Consider the following 24663-nt stretch of genomic DNA (forward strand, 5'->3'; position numbering starts at 1 on the left):
CAGATTCAAACCAAACTTTCAATCTTCTCATTTCTGGTGGGAAGAGATTCAGGGAGCTAGTAGGTAATTGCTCTTTTTTTCTTTTCATCTACTGTCTTAGTAGAACTGATTATCTTCTCCAAAATTGGTGACAAAGACCAAGATGTCCCATCTTGGTAGGGACAACATGCATGACATTTATTTATTTGTGGAAACTATGTTGAGATGGAAGAAATGAAATAATCACAATGGAATTTCTACTTCATTCTAATTAAGGGAAAGGTATTCACATAGCTACAAGACTCTAATGATCATAAATACTGTTTAGAATCATTTATATGTATATAATTATTCTTTATGTGTAGGATACTGTATTATATGGTGAGGACACACCAAAGTAAGGAAGTCTTTGCTTCTGTTATCAAATGATACAGAGAACAATGACACTCTGTATGTACAGGTAGATGTTTACAATTATCAAAGTGTTTATCTCTGTATGTAGAAATCATCTTCAGCACCACCTTGGGACCTATGCAGAGCTCAGAAATACTAAATGACTTGCACAAAGCTTCACACACAGCAAATGGCAGACTTACATCCTGAACCCAGGATCTCTGATTTTTGAGCCTAGAGCTCCTTCTTATAGAGCACAGATTTCTAGACATTTTCTATTACAGACTCCTAGTCAATAAAAATATTCTGATGTGCACAATGAGTATATTACTTACCTTAAACGATACATAAATACATGCCTTCATATATGTGCTGTACTGTAGCTCGATGTACAACATATATTAGTGCAAACACAGTGAAAATTTTGGTCACAGCCATGCAGACAGAATTCCTTGCAATTTGGCATAAACTGGAACTAGTTTCCAGACAGATCATTATAAATAAGATTTTCACTTCAATGAATGTCCCATGGGAGATTCAAAAGTCATGTGGAACACAGGACAATTCCTTGTGTCAGACTGTATCGTGAATTTCTGGATAGCTGGCATTCTTGCCCCCTGCCCAACCACATGCCAGGAATGATCCTATCACTGTGATGACCACACACACACACACACACACACACACACAATGTTCCCTAGAGGACTGTCTCCCTTCACTGAGACTGAGAACTAAGCTTTCATTCCTTGCACATGAAGAGTACCTGTAGGAAAAAAACTTGTCAGCATATGTTCCCCAGGAACTCTTTGGGAAGTCCTTCTATAAACTAGACTGTAATCCCAGTGAAATGGGGACCATGTCTGCCTTATCCATCACTATAAACCCAAGCCCAGCACAGTTATCATCACACAAATAGCAAAGGCGCAATAAATATTGGTTAAGTGAGTAACAAAATGAGTGAGTTAATGCCTACACACCTCCCAAGGCAAATCCAGAAAGGCTGAGTTTAAAAAAGAAAAAGAGCAGCCATGTCATCCAGGGTCTCCCATGTGTTAGGAACTTTTCTAGCTCTCCACACTCACTACTTCTTTTATGGAAAATATCTAAACTCAGTTAATGGTGGTCCCAACCTTCTAGAAGAGTCCTCTCACCTCCAGTAATAGCAGCTCCCTCCCTCCCAGCAGGTGATTTTAGAACCTAAGACACTGGTTCAGAGCCAGTGAGGATACTTCTAAATGTGAATGCAGGCAGAGAGGGTCCCTCCAGTGCTTTCCAATTCATTCACTGTTTCCATGTTTCTCTGGGACTGAGGTAAGAGAAGGCAAGTACTGAAATGGAAGCTCATTAAAAGCTGCCAACACCAATGGTGTTTTGCACCAATGCAAAAAGAACCCTTCCTTCCATGAATAAAGCAGAAGAAAAGTGAAGCAGAAACAGCTGTGCCAGAGAAAGATCAAGCCTTCTGGACAATGTCAAGGGTGTGGTGCACTGTGGAACTCCAGCAGGGAAGCCTTTTCAGAACTCTGCCAGGAAGAGGGAAGGGTTTGGAGCCCCTGAAAGTTTAACCCAATGGATCAAGTTCACTCATTTATTCAGAAAACACAATTGAACACCAAATGTCAGGCCATGTGCTGGGTCCTGCAAATAAAAAGCTAAATGAGTCAAAACTGTCCCCCATGATACATGCCACAATAGAAGTATGTGTCAGGGGCTGGAGATCATGGGCAAGCCAATGTTGGAATACGAATTATAATGGCTTATCAGGGAAGATTCACTAAAAGATGTGGCTCTTGGACTGAACCATGGAGAGCAGCACAAATTGAACGATTAAAAGGTGGAAAGTAAACTCTAAAACAAATATGGGCATAGCTACCAGTACTGCACAGAGGTACCCAGCTTCACAACTGTGATTCATATAAAAAATCTCTATAGGGTACAGAATAGAGGACACAGAAACCAATCCACAAAACTACAACTATCTTATATTTGATAAAGGGGCTAAAAGCATGCAATGGAGGAAGGATAACATCTTCAACAAATGGTGCTGGGAAAACTGGAAATCCATATGCAACAAAATGAAACTGAATCCCTTTCTCTCGCCATGCACAAAAGTTAATTCAAAATGGATCAAGGAGCTTGATATCAAATCAGAGACACGCCGTCTGATAGAAGAAAAAGTTGGCTACGATCTACATACTGTGGGGTCGGGCTCCAAATTCCTCAATAGGACACCCATAGCACAAAAGTTAATAACTAGAATCAACAAATGGGACTTACTCAAACTAAAAATTTTTTTCTCAGCAAAAGAAACAATAAGAGAGGTAAATAGAGAGCCTACATCCTGGGAACAAATCTTTACTCCTCACACTTCAGATAGAGCCCTAATATCCAGAGTATACAAAGAACTCAAAAAATTAGACAATAAGAGAACAAACAACCCAATCAACAAATGGGCCAAGGACCTGAACAGACACTTCTCAGAGGAGGACATACAATCAGTCAACAAGTACATGAAAAAATGCTCACCATCTCTAGCAGTCAGAGAAATGCAAATCAAAACCACCCTAAGATACCATCTCACTCCAGTTAGATTGGCAGCCATTATGAAGTCAAACAACAACAAGTGCTGGCAAGGATGTGGGGAAAAGGGTACACTTGTACATTGCTGGTGGGACTGCAAATTGGTGCAGCCAATTTGGAAAGCAGTATGGAGATTTCTTGGAAAGCTGGGAATGGAGCCACCATTTGACCGAGCTACTCCCCTTCTTGGTCTATTCCCTAAAGACCTAAAAAGAGCATGCTACAGGGACACTGCTACATCGATGTTCATAGCAGCACAATTCACAAAAGCAAGACTGTGGAACCAACCTAGATGCCCTTCAATAGATGAATGGATAAAAAAAATGTGGCATTTATACACAATGGAGTATTACTCTGCATTAAAAAATGACAAAATCATAGAATTTGCAGGGAAATGGATGGCATTAGAGCAGATTATGCTAAGTGAAGCTAGCCAATCCCTAAAAAACAAATGCCAAATGTCTTCTTTGATATAAGGAGAGTAACTAAGAACAGAGTAGGGTCGAAGAGCATGAGAAAAAGATTAACATTAAACAGGGATGAGAGGTGGGAGGGAAAGGGAGAGAGAAGGGAAATTGCATGGAAATGGAAGGAGACCCTCAGGGTTATACAAAAGTACATACAAGAGGAAGTGAGGGGAAAGGGAAAAATAATACAAGGGGGACAAATGAATGTCAGTAGAGGGGGAAGAGAGAGAAGAGGGGAGGGGAGGGGAGGGGAGGGGGGATAGTAGAGGATAGGAAAGGCAGCAGAACACAACAGACACTAGTATGGCAATATATAAATCAATGGATGTGTAACTGATGTGATTCTGCAATCTGTATATGGGGTAAAAATGGGAGCTCATAACCCACTTGAATCAAAGTGTGAAATATGATATATCAAGAACTATGTAATATTTTGAACAACCAACAATAAAAAATTTTTTAAAAAAAACGAAACAAAAACCCAGCTTTCTAATTTTCAGAACTATCAGCTTCCCGGATTCACAATAAGATAATAATGTGAGCCACTGGCACAAATGATAAAGCAGAAGTTTAACTTCCTATCTGTCGAATTTCAACAGAAAAATGGCAAGAATTTACCATATTAACAAATATGAATTAAGAAACACATTGCAAGTGACACCAAAGCTTTGCCTAAGTGCCCTCTGTTGAAATATCTCCAGGTATTAGGAGGATAAGGACAATTAGAAATCACGGGAACTAATGTGCTGATGTGGAAAGATCTCTTGAACATGTTGCATAGAAAACAAGTATGAATCAGTGTTTTTTTCTTTTTTAAACTTCATCAGGGAAAATTATGCATAGAAGAGAAAGCAGAAAGAAAGGCACACACCAATATGTAACAGGGGTCATCTTATGGGTGGTAGGGCATGGACAACGGGTGAAAAAGGATAGAGGTATAGATTTTCACTTTGATCCAATATACTTCTGTTGACTTTTTTTTTTAATGTGAGAATGTATCTATGAATGACATGTTTAAAGAAGCTGTTAAATTATGTTCAGTTTCAACTCTGCAGATACCTTCAACTTTTTTTTTTTTAACTCTGTCCTTATCCCTTAGCAATAACTTTTCTGTTTATACATCTTTACATAGACTTTTTCTTGGCATTTGGGGTTGGAGGATAAGCCTGCTCATCTAGTGGACAAATGCCTAGTGGACATTTCCACTCAACCAGAAGCCTTCGGAGGGCTTTATGTTCCCCACTAAGAAATGGCTAAGACTGAACTCATTTCTCTCCAACTGGCTTTCCTTCCTGGTGTTGTTTTCCACCTGCTACATCACCAGCATTCTCATTTTTTATCCAGGACAAAACTCGTGGAGCCATATTTTATTTTTCTCTTTTCTATACACCTCATCCCCTAACTCTTTTAGTCAATCATTAAAGCATTTGTTATTCTTCTAAAGCTCCCAGGATTTTTTTCCTTTTAACAGACTAAAGTCAAACCTTAAAATGTTTTTAATATCTTACTTTTAAAACCTGGCATTTTTATTTGTTATCAAACAGAATAAATAATTTGATTTTTCTTGTTCTAACTTTTATTTGTCCTTTTTAGTTATGGCAGTAGAATGTATTTTGACATATCATATACACATGGAGTATAACTTCCCATTCTTGTGGTTGTACATGACGTGGAGATACACTAGTTGTGTATTCATATATGAACATAGGAATGTTATATCTGATTCATTCTATTGTTTTTCCCATTCCCATTCCCTCCTCCTTCCCCCACTCCCCCTTGCGCTCCCAGGATTTTCTTTCTACTCCCATCACAACCACTCTGATTAAGCTCCTTCTTGCTTTACTCATAGATTTTGCTAAAGTTTTCTAGGTGGCCCCATTGAATTAAGCTTTCTCTTCTAGATCACTCGAAAAATGGATTATAAAATTATCTTCCTGTTTTAATTATTTTTATCTCTTGCTTGAAAACTTTCAGTGGCTCTTCATTTCTCACTGTGTAACTTTCAAACACCTATAGTTGATATTTAAGATTTTTCATATTACCTTTCATTGATTCTAACCCAATACTTTGTAGGCCTACTAGTCTACCAAATCCTGGTCATTCTTGCAGCCATTCCTTTGTGTAGATATACTTCCTGTTTTTTTCTTTAACAATTATAGCCACTTTCAAGCACCAGGTAACATTTGAGCCTATCTGTACAGCTTTCCCAACATCCATACCTCAGTAATGAAAGATTCTGAAGAATTACAGCACCTGTGGTCTGCATCCTCTTTTAGTACTTAATTATATATCATCTCCATTTTTAGTCTTCTTCCCACCTATCATTTTTGTGTTCTGTAAACAATGTCATATTTCTGTGGCTCCCATAGTACTTAGCCCTCAGTTGGGCACAAAATGGATGTTATATGAAAGCCAAGGCTAAGATGAATTCTGGACATAACTGAGGGACTGAATGATAATATTAACAGCTAGTATTCATATATGATAGGCACCGACATGAGTATTACATGTACTCTCTCATCTAAATTTCACAACAATCCTATGAACTGGTAACTATCATAATCCCCATTTTCCAAATAAGGAAACTGAGACATAGAGCTTTTTTGCCCAAGGTCACAACGCTAATAAATGAAAGATCTGGGTTCAAAGTCAGGCAGTCTTATTCTAGAATCTACTCTTAACCACTTGGTTGTATCATCATTAATGAGTTGTAAAGCAGATGGAGCAAAATGGTAAAGCTTAAGCAATGATATGATAGGGCTAAATAAAAATGGGTAAGAAAATAAAGGATGATCACAAGTGAAAGATTGGAGAAAGGACACAAGAGTAAGAAGGAAAAAGAGGATATGGAGAAGTTGACAAGCAAAAACTAAAAGCAAAAAGTCAGTCAGTGTGGGTTGGGGAGATGAGAAAGGTCCCGGAGACCCTTGAGGAAAAGGGTAGGCAGAATTCAGAGCACAAATGAGGAAAGGTGATTCTTACAAGACTGTGAAGGTGCCATTGTAGCTGTAGGGCTCTAGCACAGGCACTCGGTGGAGTTTCTGCATTGGGGCGAGACCAACACACAACAGTGTCTCATCTTGGCAGGTACAGAGCTCACATATACTAGTGTTCTTGGTGACATTTTCTTCCTTTTCTGTGGCATAAATTTCGGGGAAATGAGTTGTGGTTTGGTCTGGCTCCACTTGTGCAACTGTGAATTCAGTCATATTTGTTTGCTGTGAAGTTGTTTCAGTTGTTGAAAGAGTTGTAGAACTTTCAGTTGCCACACTGGGTAGTGGAGTCAGGGTAATTGTCACGTCTGGAGGTTGAACTCCAACACTAGAGGACTCCGACACCGGAGTTGTACTTATTGTTGGAAGTGTAATCTCATAATATACAGGAGGTTTCGCTATAATCTCTGTATATGGCTCTGGAAGCTGAATTGGCTTCCCCGGCAAGGTTTGAGAAGACGCAACATCAATGTTGGGTTTTGAAGTTATGGTAATTTCCACTTCAAAAGATTGAGCTGTGACTGAAGTTTCCTTGTGGTTGATTTGAGGATTTGTAGTCTTTTGGTATGGACGTGGAAATGTCACATCAGGGGGCTCTGGAGGAAGATTTGTAGTTTCCAGATCTAGATGTGGAAATGTTGTCTCCGGGGGTTTTGGAGGAGGATTTGTAGTCCCCTGGGGAGGACGTAGAAGTGTTACCTCATGGGGCTTTGGAGGAAAAGCTGTAGGATGTTCAACCCCCACATTGGGCTCTGGAGTTATGGGGAGTTCCACTTCCACAGGTTTAAATGCGAAGCTGGGTACTGTTGAATAATGAACTTGATTCTCAGTTAGGACCTGTGGCTGAGTTGAAGTTTCTTGTGTTGGAATTATTCCTTCTTGATACTTTGGAAGCAAAGTTGAGGTTTTCTGCATGGTTGGAAAAACAAATACGGGGACCGTTGGAAGTGATATAGAGAACGTTCCAATAGCTATAGGGAACGATGAAAGAGCTACAGGCTTCTTCTTCGCTCTAGAACGTTTAGTGGGTTTTGGAGTTGAGGTGAGTTCCAGGTCCAAAGGTTGAAATGTAACACTGGGTGATGTTAAATCCTGAGCTTGATTCTGACTTAGGACCTCAGTTGAAGTTTCCATCTGAGTTGTGGTTGCTTGTTGGGCTGAAGAAAATCCAAAGTTTTCAGGGAATCCTGGAGACTGGGAAGGGGCATTAGACTGTGCTGGATAAAATGTAACTTGCTGGGTGGAAACTGGCTCAACTTCTTTAGTGGCTTCTGAAGGTACAGTAACTATCAGAGCCACATGTTGAACTGTGGTTTTAGGCAAATTTGAAGACCCACTTCTGAACATTACTTCTAGATCTTGAGGTGAAAATGACATGGAATCACTGAAGGAAGCAATAGTCGGGACAAATGTGGATTCTGGAGGTTTAGTTGGGAGTGTTTCCTGGACTGGTGGAAGTTCAACACTCACGGGGGGCGTTGAGGGCAGAGATGAGCTCTCCTGCTGACTTGATAAAGATTCCTCAGGCAGCTCTTCAAGCTGACTGGGGACCTCTTGATCAATTGGAGGTTGTTCCTCCTCTAGAGGGGGGCTTGGCTGAGGTTCCAACTGCTCAGGGGACACTGAGGACTCATCTAGGGTCTCCTGTTGCGCTGAAGTTTCAACCTCATTATTCAATTCTGGAGTAGGAGACTCAGCTTGATCAGAACCTAGAGAAGAACCTGTCACATCCTCACCTTCTGGAGATTGACCTACATCGTTAGGGAGCTCTGGAGGCACAGTTGGGGCTTCAGGCTGGGATGCAGAAGGTCCTGACTCATTAGTTGGAATTGATCACAGAAGTTCCCACCTCTGTAGTGGGTTCAGGTGTTATAGTCATTAGTACATCTGCAGGTTCACCGGTCACACTGGGCAAGTCTAGAGATTGCACCGGTACTTCCAGCTGGCTTTCAGAAGACTGGTCCTCCCCAGGAGACTCAGAAGGCTGAGTTGGGGTCTCTTGCTCACTGAGAGAAGGTTCAGTCTCCACAGGAGGGCCCGGAGGCTGAGCTGGGGTCTCTTGCTGGGTTAGAGAAGGTTCTACCTCCTCCGCATACTCTGGAGGCTGAACTGGGGCCTCCTGAACTGGGGCCTCCTGAACTGGAGCCTCTGGCTGAACTGGGGCCTCCTGAACTGGGGCCTCCTGAACTGGAGCCTCTGGCTGAACTGGAGCCTCCTGAACTGGGGCTTCCTGAACTGGAGCCTCCTGAACTGGGGCCTCCTGAACTGGAGCCTCCTGAACTGGGGCCTCCTGAACTGGGGCCTCCTGAACTGGAGCCTCCTGAACTGGAGCCTCCTGAACTGGGGTCTCTGGCTGAACTGGGGCCTCTGGCTGAACTGGGGCCTCCTGAACTGGAGCCTCCTGAACTGGAGCCTCCTGAACTGAGGCCTCCTGAACAGAGGCCTCTGGCTGAACTGGGGCCTCCTGCTGGGCTAGAGAAGATTCGGCCTCCTTGGTAGGTTCCGAGGTTATGGTAATTTCCACGTCTGCAGGCCTACCTGTAACACTGGGCAAGTTATAATAATGAACTTGATCCTGACCTAGAGATGGAACTACAGGTAGAGTTGGTAGAGTTTCAGCTATATTCTCCATAGGGGACTTGGGAGCTTGAACTGGAGTCTCTTGCTCAGCTAAAGAGGGTTCAGAGAGCTCTGAAGTCTGAGCTGGAGCCTCTTGTTGGGTTGATGAAGGTTCTACTACTTCAAGACCCTCTGAAGGCTGGGTTGGGGCCTGCTCCTGGCCTGAAGGAAGGTGAATCTCTTTATCTGCCTGCGGAGTTACGGTAACCAGATCTGCAGGTTTACTTGTGACAACCGGCTGAGTGTCACTTCTTAGAGATGAAAGCTTATGATGCATTGATGCTTCACCTCCTAGAGCCTCCTGGTCCTCAGGAACTTCTTGCTGGGACGAAGAGGACTGGAGCTCCTCAGGAGTCTCTTGGGCCTCCACAGAAGGTTCAACCTGGTCAGGAGTTTCTGGAGACTCCTCTGAGTTCTCCTGGGATTCCGGAGGTAGGTTGCCAGAAGAAGCTACATCTGTACTTGGATACACATAATCATCCTGCAAGTTGTTCTGAAGCTGAAGTTTTGCAAATTGCTTTGGAGTTCCACCAACAACTTTAGCAAATCTCGGATGCTGAGCTACATCCTTCTTCAGATTCAGTGGTGAAACAATAAACTTTGCTGCTTTTGCACTCTGACTATCTAGAGGTGGAACAAGTACTTCAAATGACTGGTGATCTGTAGACTGATCTAGATTGACAGTATGAATCTTACTTTTGAGTCGAGCATTGGAACCAATTCTGGGAGCCTCTCTTGCCGAATTAGTTTGTCTTGATGCAGATCCTGACGTGGAACAGCAAACTGATCCACCTCTGGGGGCGGCTCTCCAGGTGAAACCCTGCCCAAGAATGGAAGCAAACTGTCAGTTAACTTCCGTGGTGAGTCCAACATCTGGGAGCGAGCAGAGGACCCCAGGTCATCAAAGCCTCCCGGGTCTGCCGGGCGTGTAAGCGCATGGGGCGATAAGGGTGGGAGTTCAGAGGAGAGCAGAGACCAGGGCTTGATAGGCCCTGGGTGCTCAGCGGTCAGCTGGAGAGGGTCCTGGGGCGACTCCAGAGGCTGAGCTGCCTGGACCAGCAGCCACAATGGTTGCCACGTGAGGAGAAGCCCTGGTGCCCAGAGGCGCAGCAGGGACATGACGTGCGGAGGCTTCGGGGCACAGCGACCCAAGCCAATGGGGCGCGCCTGTGGTAGCCTAACCGCCTGTGGGAGCCTAACCCTTATGGCAGCCCCTTGAGGCGCGCGCCTGGGAAACCTCAGTGGCCCCGCCCCACCCTTTATTTATGACACCTTGATTATGACATCTTTGATTACGCAACCTTTATTAGGCTCAACCTTTATTAGGCTCGCGGGGAGCCTTTTCCCACAATCAACCAACCCAAGCTTCCCTTCCCCAAGCAGGGGCCACAATCGACTCCCACAGGCCCCCTCCCCTACATCCAATCAGGATCTGGGCCCTAGATGTGGGTGGCACCAGGACTCTAGCAGCCCATTGGGTGGGGGGCGGCAGAGATTCCCAAGGAACTCACAGGACTGAGCCTCTGGGGATATTCAGTAGTGCTAGTCCAGTTCTGGCAGCCTGAATTCTTCCTCTTCCAGGTTGAAATCCCAGAGATATTCTTCCTCCCCTTGGCTATACTGCTTCCAAGAGAAGCAAGTGACCTGTAAAACGAGGGCCAGTTAGGTTAACAGGCAGACTACACATTAAGGTTATTTATTCCAAAATGTTGCCATTTGCTCTAAATTCTCTATCCTATATCATGTTTGATAATTAATTCATCACTCTGTTAGGCTGGGGCTACCATTGAAATCAGTGATGACTCCGAAATTTCTATAGGAGGGGTTTTAGGCAGTGGGCAATTCAGTCTGAGAAAGGGGTGTGAATCCGTGTGGACAGCCCTTTACACTGGCATGGGAAAACATCTCCTTCCCACCTTGGCTCACATAGGCGTGACAACACCACTTTTTTAAAGGTGACTCTTGTGCACATATCTAGAGAAGGCAGGATGTTAAAGCCTGCAACTTAAATAGTTTTCTTGAAACACTACTAAGACTAGAACCCAAATGACTTTTTTTTCAGAGCCCTTATAGTAATCTGTTTTATTACTTATTACCTGACACAACCCTAGTGCATAAAGATGTGTCATCTTCTCATTCCCAGTGCCTTGCATATGGCTGAGCACATAGTAATGGTTTTCAAAGTCACCTCCTTAAGGGGTGGATCTGCTCTTATAATGGGATTTCTACAGTCAGTGTGGACTTACTTCCTTTCACATTTCACAGGAAGTGAGACTTCTTAAAGTTAAGTTTCCTTAACTGGTTTTATTTAAATTGAACTAAAACTTTTACATGGAAATAACTTAAAATACTGTTTCAGAATGCAACCCACTTCCTCTGCCTTTTCAAAATAAAACACCCCACATTTTTGAAGAGAGTCATATAATTGAAAATCTCCAAATTAATCCCCCCGCCCCCCACATAAAACATATTTTTGTGCCTCCCCCAAATATCTTATACATAGTAAATAATGCCTAATCTAGAAATTACTTTGGCAACTTACTCCCTAGTTAAGGGCTTTCATATAATTGATTTACAGAAAGGTTCTTCAGCAAAATATTCTACTTGAGTATAGGGAGATGTTGAGATTTAGATAACACACCACATTTTTGGAGGCATAATAGTTCTCAAAGCTACAACACAATCAAACCTAAGGCTGTAGTTACTCTGTTGCCAAATCTCTGTGATCCTACTTGAGGGAAAATCTAAAAAGACAAGCAGCCCACTTTCTCTAACTCTGGAAAGGGAGCCTAGCTCCTCTTTTGAGTCTGTAACTACAGTAGTCCCTTGAGAGGTCTCAATTCTACTCTCTAAACTTCAAACAATGGGTCAGGAAGTCCATAAATCCCCTATAATCAAAAGCAGTTTTAGTTTCATTTTTCTAAGAATGATACATGATGAAATGCTGAAGTCTTTCAATAACACTGGTTTATTTTCTTTTCTTTATGGTACCAAGGCGCTCAACCACTGAGACATATTCCCAGCCGTTTTTTTTTTTTTTTTTTTTTTTTAATATTTTTAGCTGTCAGTGAATCTTTATTTTATTTACTTATATGTGGTGCTGAGAAACAAACCCAGTGCCTCACACATGCTAGGAAAGTGGTCTACCACTGAGGTATAACACCAGGCCACCTAGCCCTTTTTTTTAAAAATTCTTTTCTTTTGAGACAGCGTCTTGCTGAGTTGCTTAAGGCCTTGCTAAGTTGCTGAGGCTGGTTTTGAAATCGTGATCCTCCTGCCTCAGCCTCCCAAGCTGCTGGGATTACAGGCATGAACCCTGCACCCAGCCCACTGGTTGTTTTCAATCATGGCTACACTGACTATGGAACCCCTGAGCTTTCATCTTCACATACTTGAATTATATCATGTAGTTCTTCTTCACTTCTGGCAACTCTGATCTCTTCACTGGGTCTGTACACCACAGCTATTTTACCACTCTCTGAAATAAAGTTAACAAGAATTAATTCAGAATTTTTCTTATTCTAAAACTTATTGCACACCATGGTAGCACCCTAATGAGACATGCCTTTGATTTCTGAAAGAAAATAAGAGCATTTCTTAGAAATGTCCTCACCTATGCATCAGTCTTAACATAACTATTTGTTTAAAAATACATAATGAAGTATCAACAATGTTTGGTTAAAAGAATGCTGTGATCTTAGAGATAGGAACTAAGAAATAATGACATAGGAAATATTCATAAACAAAAGTGTACAAATGGTTCAGTAGATCCGTGGCCTAGAACCCAAGTGTAGATCCGTGGCCTAGAAGACACTTCGTATTAGAAGAAGGAGCAATTTCCTACTCCCTGAGAACCAAAATTCCACCAGAAACAATGAGCAAATTTTTGGAGAAAGTACTAGCATCTTTTATTGGCAGAAACTGGTCTACTTACCTTATAGACAATACAGTTTTCCTTCAAAGCATAAAGCTTTTGATCTAAAGAGTTTTGAGTTCATATAAGCTTAGTTCCTTAGTTCTTCAAGATTGTTACTCAAGAGTTGACCGTTGGAAATTCTAGCTCATGAACCCGGAAGGGCTGCCCAGATTGGAAGGCTGAGACCAATCAGGGCTACCTCTTACAAGCAAATAAGGGTATCTGATAACTTAATTAGGATTTCTCAGTTTCTAAGCTTGTAAGCCCATGAACTAGGAGAGCAGTTGTGTTTGGAAATTCTGCTAATCATCACATTTTTTTTGAATGTGGCCTGTAACATTCACATCACAGGAGAACTCAAGTGGGAGCGTGATGTCATTCAAAACCTGCTTCTTTGAAGGCTCACATGAAAGCAGCTAATTATTATATAAGAGTCATATTTACCCAATATGTCAATGCCATAAGTAAAAACTGAACTGAATTCTTAATTCAGCAGAGTTTATTTATCTGTTTACTCAGAAAGAAAATGATAACAATGATAGTGAACATATTATGTTTGCTTATCATGTAAGCATAGTTCTGAACTTTTTACATTTATAATCTCATTTATTCTTACAATATCCCCTATAAGGTAGGCAGAATTACTAGCCCTATTTTACAATAATGAGATTGCAATTTAGAGATATTAAATACCTAAAATCTGTCTGACTATAAAACCTAAATTACTTTAAAAATCTAAGATACAAGCTAGGCACGGTGGTATACACCTGTAATCCCAGCAGCTAGGGAGGCTGAGGCAGGAGGATCTCAAGTCCAAAGCCAGCCTCAGCAACTTTGTAAGGCCCTAAGCAACTCAGTGAGATCCTGTCTCTAAATAAAATACAAAAAGGATTGGGGATGTGGCTCAGTGGCCGAGTGCCCTTGGGTTCAATCCCTGGTACCCCCCCACCAAATAAAACAAAACAAAACAAAAAAACCTAAGTTAGGACTCAAACCCAGGTGTCCAAAACTTATAATCACTATTCTGTATGACAGGCAAGCAATTGAGAAGGAAGACTTGGATCAAATACTTTCTGCATGAGCTTAGGCAAGTTGTTCTACATTCATAAACTGGGGACAATAATATTTGCAGCCATTTTTCTCACAAATATCACAGGACAAATTTGAGACCATTGCTATGAAAGAATTTAGTGAATGAAAGCATTATATGGGGGCCGCCGCCAGCGCCCGGAGCAGGCCCAGCGGCTCGCCAGCGTGGTGACCGCGTGACCCCAATTGGAGAGGGGGCGGAGCGGAGCCGCCACCCGCACCCGCAAGGTGGGCAGACCCGCGACCCAGTGGTACATGGGCGTGGTAGGAGGGGCAGGGCAGAGCCGCCGCCCGCGCTTGCAAGGTAAACAGACCTGTCACAGACTGGCGGGTCAGGCCCAGTGGCCTGCCAGTGTGGTACAAACGTCACCCCAACTGGAGTAGGGGCAGAGCAGATCCTTCTCCCACGCCCGGATCAGGCCCTGCCGGTGTGGTGGCCACGTCACCCCAATTGGAGTGGGGGCGGAGCGGAACCGCCACCCGTGCCCGCAGGGTGAGCAGACCTGTGACCAACCTGCAGATCAGGCCCAGGGGTCCGCAGGCGTGGTAGGAGGGGCAGGGCAGATCCGCCGCCCGCGCCTCCAAGGTAGGCAGACCTGCGACAGACCGGCGGATCAGGCCCAGGAGCCTGCCGGCGTGGTACACACACCACCCTAATTGGAGTAGGGGCAGAGCAGAGTCGCCGCCCGTGCCAGGAACAGGCCCAGCGACCTGCAGGCGGGGTAGTCACGACACCCCAATTGGAGTAGGGGCAGAGCAGAGCCGCCACCCGTGCCCAAAAGGTGGGCAGATCTGCGACCGACCAGCGGGACAGGCCCAGTGGCCTGCCGGTACGACAGACACGTCACCCCATTTGGAGGAGGGGCAGAGTAGAGCAGCCGCCCGCGCCTGCAGGGTAGGCAAACCTGCAACCGACCGGCGGATCAGGCCCGGTGGCCTGCCGGCGTGGTACACTCGTCACCCCAATTGGAGCAGGGGCAGAACAGAGCCGCCGCCAGCGCCCAGAACAGGCCCAGTGACCTGCCGGCGTGGTAGCCACGACACCCCAATTGGAATAAGGAGAGAGCAGAGCCGCCGCCCGCGCCTGCAGGAAAGATACGCAAGCAGTATGAAAAGACAAGGAAAGAAAGGACCACAAGCAATGCAGGTCAACACAACTTTAGAAGAGGTAACAGCTGTAGCAGATGGAATGTCAGATAAAGAATTCAGGATATACATGCTTCAGATGATCTGGAGTATCAAGGAAGACATTAGACAGCAAAATCAGACAATGAAAGATCACTTCGACAATGAATTACGCAAACAAATCCAGGAAGCAAAGGATCAACTATACAGGGAGATAGAGGTTATAAAAAACAAACAAACAGAAATCCTAGAAATGCAGGAAGCAATAAACCAACTTAAAAACTCAATGGAGAATACTACCAGCAGAGTAGAACACTTAGAAGATAGAACATCAGACAATGAAGACAAAGTATTTCAACTGGAAAAGAACATAGACAGCTCAGCAAGACTGTTAAGAAACCATGAGCAGAACATCCAAGAAATATGGGATAACATTAAGAGACCAAACTTAAGAGTCATTGGGATACAGGAAGGTACAGAGCTCCAAACCAAAGGAATGAGCAGTCTATTCAATGAAATAATACGAGAAAACTTCCCAGACTTGAAGAATGAGACAGAATCCCAAATCCTAGAAGCCTACAGGACGCCAAATGTGCAAAATCATAAGAGACCCACACCTAGACACATTATAATGAAGATGCCCAACATACAGAATAAGGAGAGAATTTTAAAAGCTACAAGAGAAAGGAAGCAGATTACATTTAGGGGTAAGCCAATCAGGATAACAGCTGATCTTTCAACACAGACTCTGAAAGCTAGAAGATCCTGGAATAACATATTTCAAACACTGAAAGAAAATGGGTTCCAACCAAGAATTGTGTTTCCAGCGAAATTAAGTTTCAGGATGGAAGATGAAATTAAAACCTTCCACGATAAACAAAAGTTAAAAGAATTTGCAGCTAGAAAACCATCTCTTCAAAACATCCTTGGCAAAACATTACAGGAAGAGGAAATGGAAAATAACAATGAAAAACAACAGTGGGAGGTAGGACAGTAAAGGGGGGAAAAATAATCAAAGAGGAAAACAAACCATGTTTAGTAACATAAATAAACAAATATGGCTGGAAGAACAACCCATATCTCAATAATAACCCTAAATGTTAATGGCTTAAACTCACCAATTAAGAGACACGGGCTAGTAGAATGGATCACAAAACAAGACGCGACAATATGCTGCCTACAGGAGACGCATTTGATAGGAAAAGACATACACAGGCTGAAGGTGAAAGGTTGGGAAAAATCATATCACTCATATGGACTTCGGAAACAAGCAGGTGTGTCCATACTCATATCAAATAAAATAGATTTCAAGCCCAAGTTAATCAAAAGGGATAAAGAGGGACACTACATACTGCTCAAGGGAACTATACACCAACAAGACATAACAATCATAAATATATATGCCCCTAACAATGGTGCAGCTATGTTCATCAAACAAACTCTTCTCAAGTTCAAGAGTCTAATAGACCACCATACAATAATCATGGGAGACTTCAACATACCTCTCTCACCAATGGACAGATCTTCCAAACAAAAGTTGAATAAGGAAACTATAGAACTCAATAATACAATTAATAACCTAGACTTAATTGACATATATAGAATATACTACCCAACAGCAAGCAGTTACACTTTTTTCTCAGCAGCACATGGATCCTTCTCAAAAATAGATCACATATTATGTCACAGGGCAACTCTTAGACAATATAAAGGAGTAGAGATAATCCCATGCATCTTATCTGATCATAATGGAATGAAACTGAAAATCAACAATAAAAGAAGGAAGGAAAAAGCATACATCACTTGGAGAATGAACAATAGGTTACTGAATGATCAATGGGTTATAGAAGACATCAAGGAGGAAATTAAAAAATTCTTAGAGATAAATGAAAACACAGACACAACATATCGGAATCTATGGGACACATTGAAACAGTTCTAAGAGGAAAATTCATTGCGTGGAGTTCATTCCTTAAAAAAAGAAAAAACCAACAAATAAATGATCTCAAACTTCATCTCAAAATCCTAGAAAAAGAAGAGCAAAACAACAGCAAAAGAAGTAGAAGGCAAGAAATAATGAAAATCAGAGCTGAAATTAATGAAATCGAAACAAAAGAAACAATTGAAAAAATTGACAAAACTAAAAGTTGGTTCTTTGAAAAAATAAACAAAATCGACAGACCCTTAGCCATGCTAGCAAAGAGAAGAAGAGAGAGAACTCAAATTACTAACATACGGGATGAAAAAGGCAATATCACAACAGACACTTCAGAAATACAGAAGATAATCAAAAATTATTTTGAATCCTCATACTCCAATACATTAGAAGATAGTGAAGGCATAGATAAATTTCTTAAGTCATATGATCTGCCCAGATTGAGTCAGGAGGATATAGACAACCTAAACAGACCAATATCAATTGAGGAAATAGAAGAAACCATCAAAAGACTACCAACTAAGAAAAGCCCAGGACCGGATTGGTATACAGCAGAGTTTTACAAAACCTTTAAAGAGGAACTAATACCAATACTTTTCAAGCTACTTCAGGAAATAGAAAAAGAGGGAGAACTTCCAAATTCATTCTACGAGGCCAACATCACCCTGATACCTAAACCAGACAAAGACACTTCAAAGAAAGAAAACTACAGACCAATATCTCTAATGAACCTAGATGCAAAAATCCTCAATAAAATTCTGGCGAATCGGATACAAAAACATATCAAAAAAATTGTGCACCATGATCAAGTAGGATACATCCCTGGGATGCAAGTCTGGTTCAATATACGGAAATCAATAAATGTTATTCACCACATCAATAGACTTAAAAATAAGAACCATATGATCATCTCGATAGATGCGGAAAAAGCATTCGACAAAGTACAGCATCCCTTTATGTTCAAAACTCTAGAAAAACTAGGGATAACAGGAACATACCTCAAGATTGTAAAAGCAATCTATGCTAAGCCTCCGGCTAGCATCATTCTGAATGGAGAAAAATTGAAGGCATTCCCTCTAGAATCTGGAACCAGACAGGGATGCCCTCTCTCACCACTGCTGTTCAACATAGTTCTCGAAACACTGGCCAGAGCAATTAGACGAAAGAAATTAAAGGCATAAAAATAGGAAAAGAAGAACTTAAATTATCACTATTTGCAGGTGACATGATTCTATACCTAGCAGACCCAAAAGGGTCTACAAAGAAACTATTAGAGCTAATAAATGAATTCAGCAAAGTGGCAGGATATAAAATCAACACGCATAAATCAAAGGCATTCCTGTATATCAGCGACAAATCCTCTGAAATGGAAATGAGGACAACCACTCCATTCACAATATCTTCAAAAAAAATAAAATACTTGGGAATCAACCTAACAAAAGAGGTGAAAGACTTATACAATAAAAACTACAGAACCCTAAAGAGAGAAATAGAAGAAGATCTTAGAAGATGGAAAAATATACCCTGTTCATGGATAGGCAGAACTAACATCATCAAAATGGCGATATTACCAAAAGTTCTCTATAGGTTTAATGCAATGCCAATCAAAATCCCAACGGCATTTCTTGTAGAAATAGAGAAAGCAATCATGAAATTCATATGGAAAAATAAACGACCCAGAATAGCAAAAACAATGCTAAGCAGGAAGTGTGAATCAGGCTGTATAGCGATACCAGACTTCAAACTATACTACAGAGCAATAGTAACAAAAACAGCATGGTACTGGTACCAAAACAGGGGGGTGGACCAATGGTACAGAATAGAGGACACAGAAACCAATCCAGAAAACTACAACTATCTTATATTTGATAAAGGGGCTAAAAGCATGCAATGGAGGAAGGATAGCATCTTCAACAAATGGTGCTGGGAAAACTGGAAATCCATATGCAACAAAATGAAACTGTATCCCTTTCTCTCGCCATGCACAAAAGTTAATTCAAAATGGATCAAGGAGCTTGATATCAAATCAGAGACACGCCGTCTGATAGAAGAAAAAGTTGGCTACGATCTACATACTGTGGGGTCGGGCTCCAAATTCCTCAATAGGACACCCATAGCACAAAAGTTAATAACTAGAATCAACAAATGGGACTTACTCAAACTAAAAATTTTTTTCTCAGCAAAAGAAACAATAAGAGAGGTAAATAGAGAGCCTACATCCTGGGAACAAATCTTTACACCTCACACTTATTTTTAGAGCCCTAATATCCAGAGTATACAAAGAACTCAAAAAATTAGACAATAAGAGAACAAACAACCCAATCAACAAATGGGCCAAGGACCTGAACAGACACTTCTCAGAGGAGGACATACAATCAGTCAACAAGTACATGAAAAAAATGCTCACCATCTCTAGCAGTCAGAGAAATGCAAATCAAAACCACCCTAAGATACCATCTCACTCCACTTAGATTGGCAGCCATTATGAAGTCAAACAACAACAAGTGCTGGCGAGGATGTGGGGAAAAGGTACACTTGTACATTGCTGGTGGGACTGCAAACTGGTGCGGCCAATTTGGAAAGCAGTGTGGAGATTCCTGGGAAGGCTGGGAATGGAACCACCATTTGACCCAGCTATTGCCCTTCTCGGACTATTCCCTGAAGACCTTAAAAGAGCGTACTACAGGGATACTGCCACATCGATGTTCATAGCAGCACAATTCACAATTGCTAGACTGTGGAACCAAACCAGATGCCCTTCAATAGATGAATGGATTAAAAAAATGTGGCGTTTATACACCATGGAGTATTATGCAGCACTAAAAAATGACAAAATCATGGAATTTGCAGGGAAATGGATGGCACTAGAGCAGATTATGCTTAGTGAAGCTAGCCAATCCCTAAAAAACAAATACCAAATGTCTTCTTTGATATAATGAGAGCAACTAAGAACAGAGCAGGGAGGAAGAGCAGGAAGAAAAGATTAACATTAAACAGAGACATGAGGTGGGAGGGAAAGGGAGAGAAAAGGGAAATTGCATGGTAATGGAGGGAGACCCTCATTGTTATACAAAATTACATATAAGAGGTTGTGAGGGGAATGGGAAAATAAACAGGGAGAGAAATGAATTACAGTAGATGGGGTAGAGAGAGAAGATGGGAGGGGAGGGGAGGGGGGATAGTAGAGGATAGGAAAGGTAGCAGAATACAACAGTTACTAATAGGGCATTATGTAAAAATGTGGATGTGTAACCGATGTGATTCTGCAATCTGTATTTGGGGTAAAATTGGGAGTTCATAACCAACTTGAATCTAATGTATGAAATATGATATGTCAAGAGCTTTGTAATGTTTTGAACAACCAATAAAAAAAAGAAAAAAAAGTATTGTGTCCATCTACAACTAAAAATATTTTAAGAAATGACAGGAGAAGAAGGAGGAGGGGGAAGAAAAAGAGGCAGCAACGTAAATCTTAGAGGTGAGGTGACAGAATTTAGAAAATAATTAGAAATAAAAGGGGAAAAATTCATTAAAGTGAGTAAGATATAATCATAGGAAATGAGAAATTTAGGGGAAGTGTGTCCCCAGAAGAAAAAAATCATATTCTGGAAATACACAATTTTAAATAAACTATCAGTAAATACTGTTTGATAGTATATTAGATACCATGTATTATCCCAAGGGAGTTATTTACAGCAAGTGGTAATTTACTTCCTTGCAAAGAGCTCCCACAAATTTTGGGTGTTTGTTAAAATATGGAATGGCAGATTGTGATTGCCACTTTAACAACTAACTACCCCGGCACAGTGGTTCAATTGCCTCTCTTTCACATGGAGATGGATTTCTTGGAATTCCTGCCAGTTCAGAAACCCACTGTAGCAAAAAGCAGCATGAAGCTTCAAGCACCAGAGAAAAATACAAAATCATTAGGGAATTCAGGGAGCCCTGGAATTCTGCAAAGCAAAATCATAGAACTGAAGGCCATGGTCAGTTCTCACACTCCTAGGAAGGAAGGGCAGATTTAAGACTACAGCTTGAGGACCAGATGTTTCCTTCCAACCTGTGAACCCAACAGGATTTAAAAGAAATTCATCTGAATTTAATTCTACATTCATTCCTTTGCTGAATAGATACACAGGGATTTCTGGCAAGAAATGTTGCACGGGAGTTGTTTTCCTTATAAGCCATTTCACATTGACAGCAACCTGACTACAAAGTGCAAAGGCCCCTTCCTGTGCTCTACTGGGCCCTGCTGTGGAAAACAGATCACCATGAAGACAGTGTCTTAAAAAATCAATGAGTTATGAGCATACACGATGAGCAGGGATGGCTTTGTGGATCTGAAGCTTGTGTAGTCGCACAGGATCTTATGTTCAGAAGACCCCCACACTTGGATTAATGTTCTTTGTGCCCATCTTGAAATTCTTAATAATTCTATTTTGGGACTTGTGTCTTGTAAGTGAATTCTGATGGGCCACATGAGGCATGTGAGTGAGTAGAGGAGTATGTGAGGTATGTTTATATGCAGTTGGCCTCTGTGGTGTGTAGCGCGTGCAATGCCAGTATGCGTTGCATTCTGGTGGACCTGCGATGCACAGGGGTCCAGCAATACACAAAGTGAGTATAAAATCAGTACGTTCCAACTCTGGCTAAGTGAGCCAGATCTCTGACAACCCCAAGATGCCAGGCTTTTCATGCAAACCAGCACTTACTTCAAATGCAGAAGGTGTTGGCGTTCCCAAGAACCATGAATGACCCAGGAACTCTACCATGGCACCTTTACTTTCTTGTACTGGCCAACCACGTATGCTGAAAATAATGATATGGCAACCCAGAGTTCCTTTTGCTTTCAGTCTTGTCTTACTCATCAGTAAATCAAGGGTAGAGCATGTTGGTAGAATGTGCATATATAAAGAAGTAGAATAGGGCTGTAGGTGTATCTCAAGGGTAGAATGCTTGCCTAGCGTGTGCAAGGCCCTGGTTCAATCCCTAGTATGGCAAAACAAAACAAAACAAAAATGGTTAAGTTTGTTTTGAGTAGTGTTCCCACTGTTTTGGGGAAAACAAAAATACATTTGCATATACGAGCAACAAGATAGGAATTGGGTAATTTCAGTGTTCTGTGTACAAGTTAAATGTTCTTAGGGTTGGATTTAAAATTGGCATTGATTGCATAATATAAAAATGAGTGGTAAAAGGTATGCAACAACTTAAATTTTTATTTTATTTTTACTTAGAATGACATTAAATAGTTTAAAAAGAAAAGATCCCAAAACAAAACAACAAAAACCCAGCACAAGTTGAGAATGCAGCTTCAGTGGAAGGGAAAAAGCATTCTATTTTAATACCTTTAATGACATTTTTTTTTAATCTGAGTTTTGAACAAGAGACCTCCCATTTTCATTTAACACCGAAGCCTGTAAATAAGTAGCTGGCCCTATGCATTGTACATTTGGAAAGTCATTTCCTCATGAATTTCTAGTTTTTGCATTCTTTGATGACTTTTGGTGGAAGAGTTTGTAATCCTGTGCTTTGCACCACTTCTAGGAACTTCCGTGTGACTGTTGGGTTGTTGGGTTGTTGAGAGCCACAGCCGAAGGGGCCCCAGCAAACTTCCAGCTGCCGGCTGATGATTGGCTCACAGCAGCCCCAGCAACATCTAGCTGATTGGCTCCTCGGCCCCAGCAACATCTAGCTGATTGGCTCCTCTGCGGTGATGCTCATTGGGCTGTTTCCCTGCCCTTTCAGACCAGGGAGCTGCTCATTGGGGGACTTTTTTGGCTCCGCCCACGTGACCCAGCCAATCGGCCTCAAGAGTAGGAGGATTGTGGGAGGTAGAGAGAAGCTTGTGTGGGAGAGAGAGGATTGTGGAAAGCCGGTGGTGGCAGTTGGGCTCTGAGGGTTTTTCCTGAGGAGCTGTGTGGTTTGGTGTGTGGTTCTAAAAATAAAGTTAGTTTCTTTTGACAAGTGGCTCCTGATTGTGCCCAGGTAGAATTCCTGCTCTCAGTGGAGCTTTGCATTGGAATCAGACCATATAGTAGAGAAATAAAAAAGCTGCTTTCCTAAGGTAGAAAGACACAATAGCCAGAAAGTTCATCAACCCTTTGAGACTTGGAACTCTAGAATGGGTGTTGGTGGGTTAAATCTGACCTGCCTTGTGATTTTATACAGCCCTTGGGTTAAACATGGTTTTTACATTCTTAAGTTTTTGAAAAAAAAAAAAATCAAAATTTACAATACTTCATGACACATAAAATTATTTGCAATTCATATTCCAGAGTTTTGTTGGAAGGCAGTCTTGTTCCTCTTTGTCTTGTCTGTGGCTGCTTCCTGTTACAATGACCAAGTTGAATATTGAACAGAGAAACTCTATGATTGCAAAATCTAAAAGATTTACTAGCTGGGCCTTCATAGAAAAAGCTTCCAATCTGCTTTAGGAAAAAAGTCATTAACATGAGGCTAATGACTGTGGATCTTTTTGAGACGTTCCTGTTTAAATGAGAAACCTGTCCTAGGTAGTATCCAGTGGCCCCAAAAGGGCTGGAGATAGGCGATTGGTAAAATGCCATGCATGCGCCATCTAGAGGTGGACTTTTCAGTTGCAGAATTCCTGAGTTTTCCCAGACTCTTTGCCTGTGTAGACACTTGGGCTTTCATGATTATGCCTAGTAAATGTTTAATACTTAATGTCAAGTGCTGGTACCGACTGTTATTAAAACTCAAGTGAAATTCAGTTAAAAATTGAGTCCATAAGTATCTCCCTAAGGAAAAAAATCACAACTAATTATTTATTAGTCTTCAAAAAACAGAAATGTGTGCACATCAACTTTTTTATTTATTTGAAACCAAACACCCAACAACCTGAAAAGGTTATTAAGAAAACAGGTATTTTTGCTAAGGAACTTTAAGAGTAGAAAGTGTTTTATATTTCTCTCTCATATTTAAAATAATTCAGTGGTGCCAGATCTTTTCTCAAAATATTATTTTTTTCTCTAAAATGAGAGCTAGAAGGGAACCCTTTGTTCTGTCTTGCCATTGACTATTTTAGATGTCTTTTCCTCAATGGAGTGAATTCTGGATGAAAGAACTTTACCACGTTGATCTATCTCTTCCACCACCGTCTTTACCAGCGTGGTTTTGGCTAAATCTAGAAATAAAACATATGTGAATTCATATATTCAGCTTAAAAGACTATATGACAAAGAATTCCATTGTTGGTTGTAATATAAAACATCAAGTACATTTTTATTTAGTGAGGAGTAAGTAAAGATTTATAATAATAATTTGAGATAGCTGGATAAAATTAAAACCAATACTTTCAATTCAGAGTACTTTTGTTAGAATTATTTAATTATAGACAGTTGCCATAGCATATGACATCTTTTTTGGGAGGCAGGTACCAGGGATTGAACTCAGGGACACTGAACCTCTGAGCCACATTCCCAGCCCTGTTTTGTATTTTATTTAGAGACAGGGTCTCACTGAGTTGCTTAGTGCCTTGCCATTGCTGAGGCTGGCTTTGAACTCATGATCCTCCTGCCTCAGCCTCCTGAGCTGCTGGGATTA

The 24663-nt window shown here is 41.5% G+C and overlaps 3 protein-coding genes across 9 annotated transcripts in view; all 3 read right to left on the reverse strand.

Annotated features, from left to right (window-relative positions):
• Positions 1–8215, reverse strand: part of LOC139702547 (leucine-rich repeat-containing protein 37A2-like) — a 27192-nt gene extending 18977 nt beyond the window's left edge. The window contains exon 1 of the mRNA XM_071604018.1: positions 6402–8215. Coding sequence (XP_071460119.1) covers positions 6402–7789 — 1388 coding nt within the window. The 5' untranslated portion in view covers positions 7790–8215. The remainder of the gene's footprint in view (positions 1–6401) is intronic.
• LOC139702549 (leucine-rich repeat-containing protein 37A3-like) lies at positions 7900–9308 on the reverse strand. Its single transcript, XM_071604028.1, has one exon. It carries the CDS (start codon positions 9306–9308, stop codon positions 8232–8234), a length of 1077 nt encoding a protein of 358 aa, XP_071460129.1. The 3' UTR covers positions 7900–8231.
• Positions 9309–9761: 453 nt separating this feature from the next.
• LOC114082409 (keratin, type I cytoskeletal 28) overlaps positions 9762–24663 on the reverse strand; it is a 42842-nt gene continuing 27940 nt past the window's right edge. For 5 of the 7 annotated variants that reach the window (XM_071604025.1, XM_071604022.1, XM_071604021.1 and 2 more), the window contains 3 exons: positions 12424–12509; positions 10543–10675; positions 9762–9851 (listed from right to left, as the gene is read on the reverse strand). In XM_071604025.1, coding sequence (XP_071460126.1) covers positions 10574–10675; positions 12424–12509 — 188 coding nt within the window. In that variant the 3' untranslated portion in view covers positions 9762–9851; positions 10543–10573. Of the gene's footprint in view, positions 9852–10542; positions 10676–12423; positions 12510–23913; positions 24245–24663 lie in introns of those variants that run through there. The other 2 variants (XM_071604024.1, XM_071604023.1) reach the window with 1 other exon arrangement.

Source organism: Marmota flaviventris, chromosome 17 (assembly GCF_047511675.1).
Source record: "Marmota flaviventris isolate mMarFla1 chromosome 17, mMarFla1.hap1, whole genome shotgun sequence".
In the NCBI taxonomy this organism is placed as follows: Eukaryota; Metazoa; Chordata; class Mammalia; order Rodentia; family Sciuridae; genus Marmota; species Marmota flaviventris.

Coding starts and splice junctions, on each gene's coding strand:
- LOC139702549 (XM_071604028.1), bottom strand. CDS start 9,308: ATGCATCATAAGCTTTCATCTCTAAGAAGTGACACTCAGCCGGTTGTC.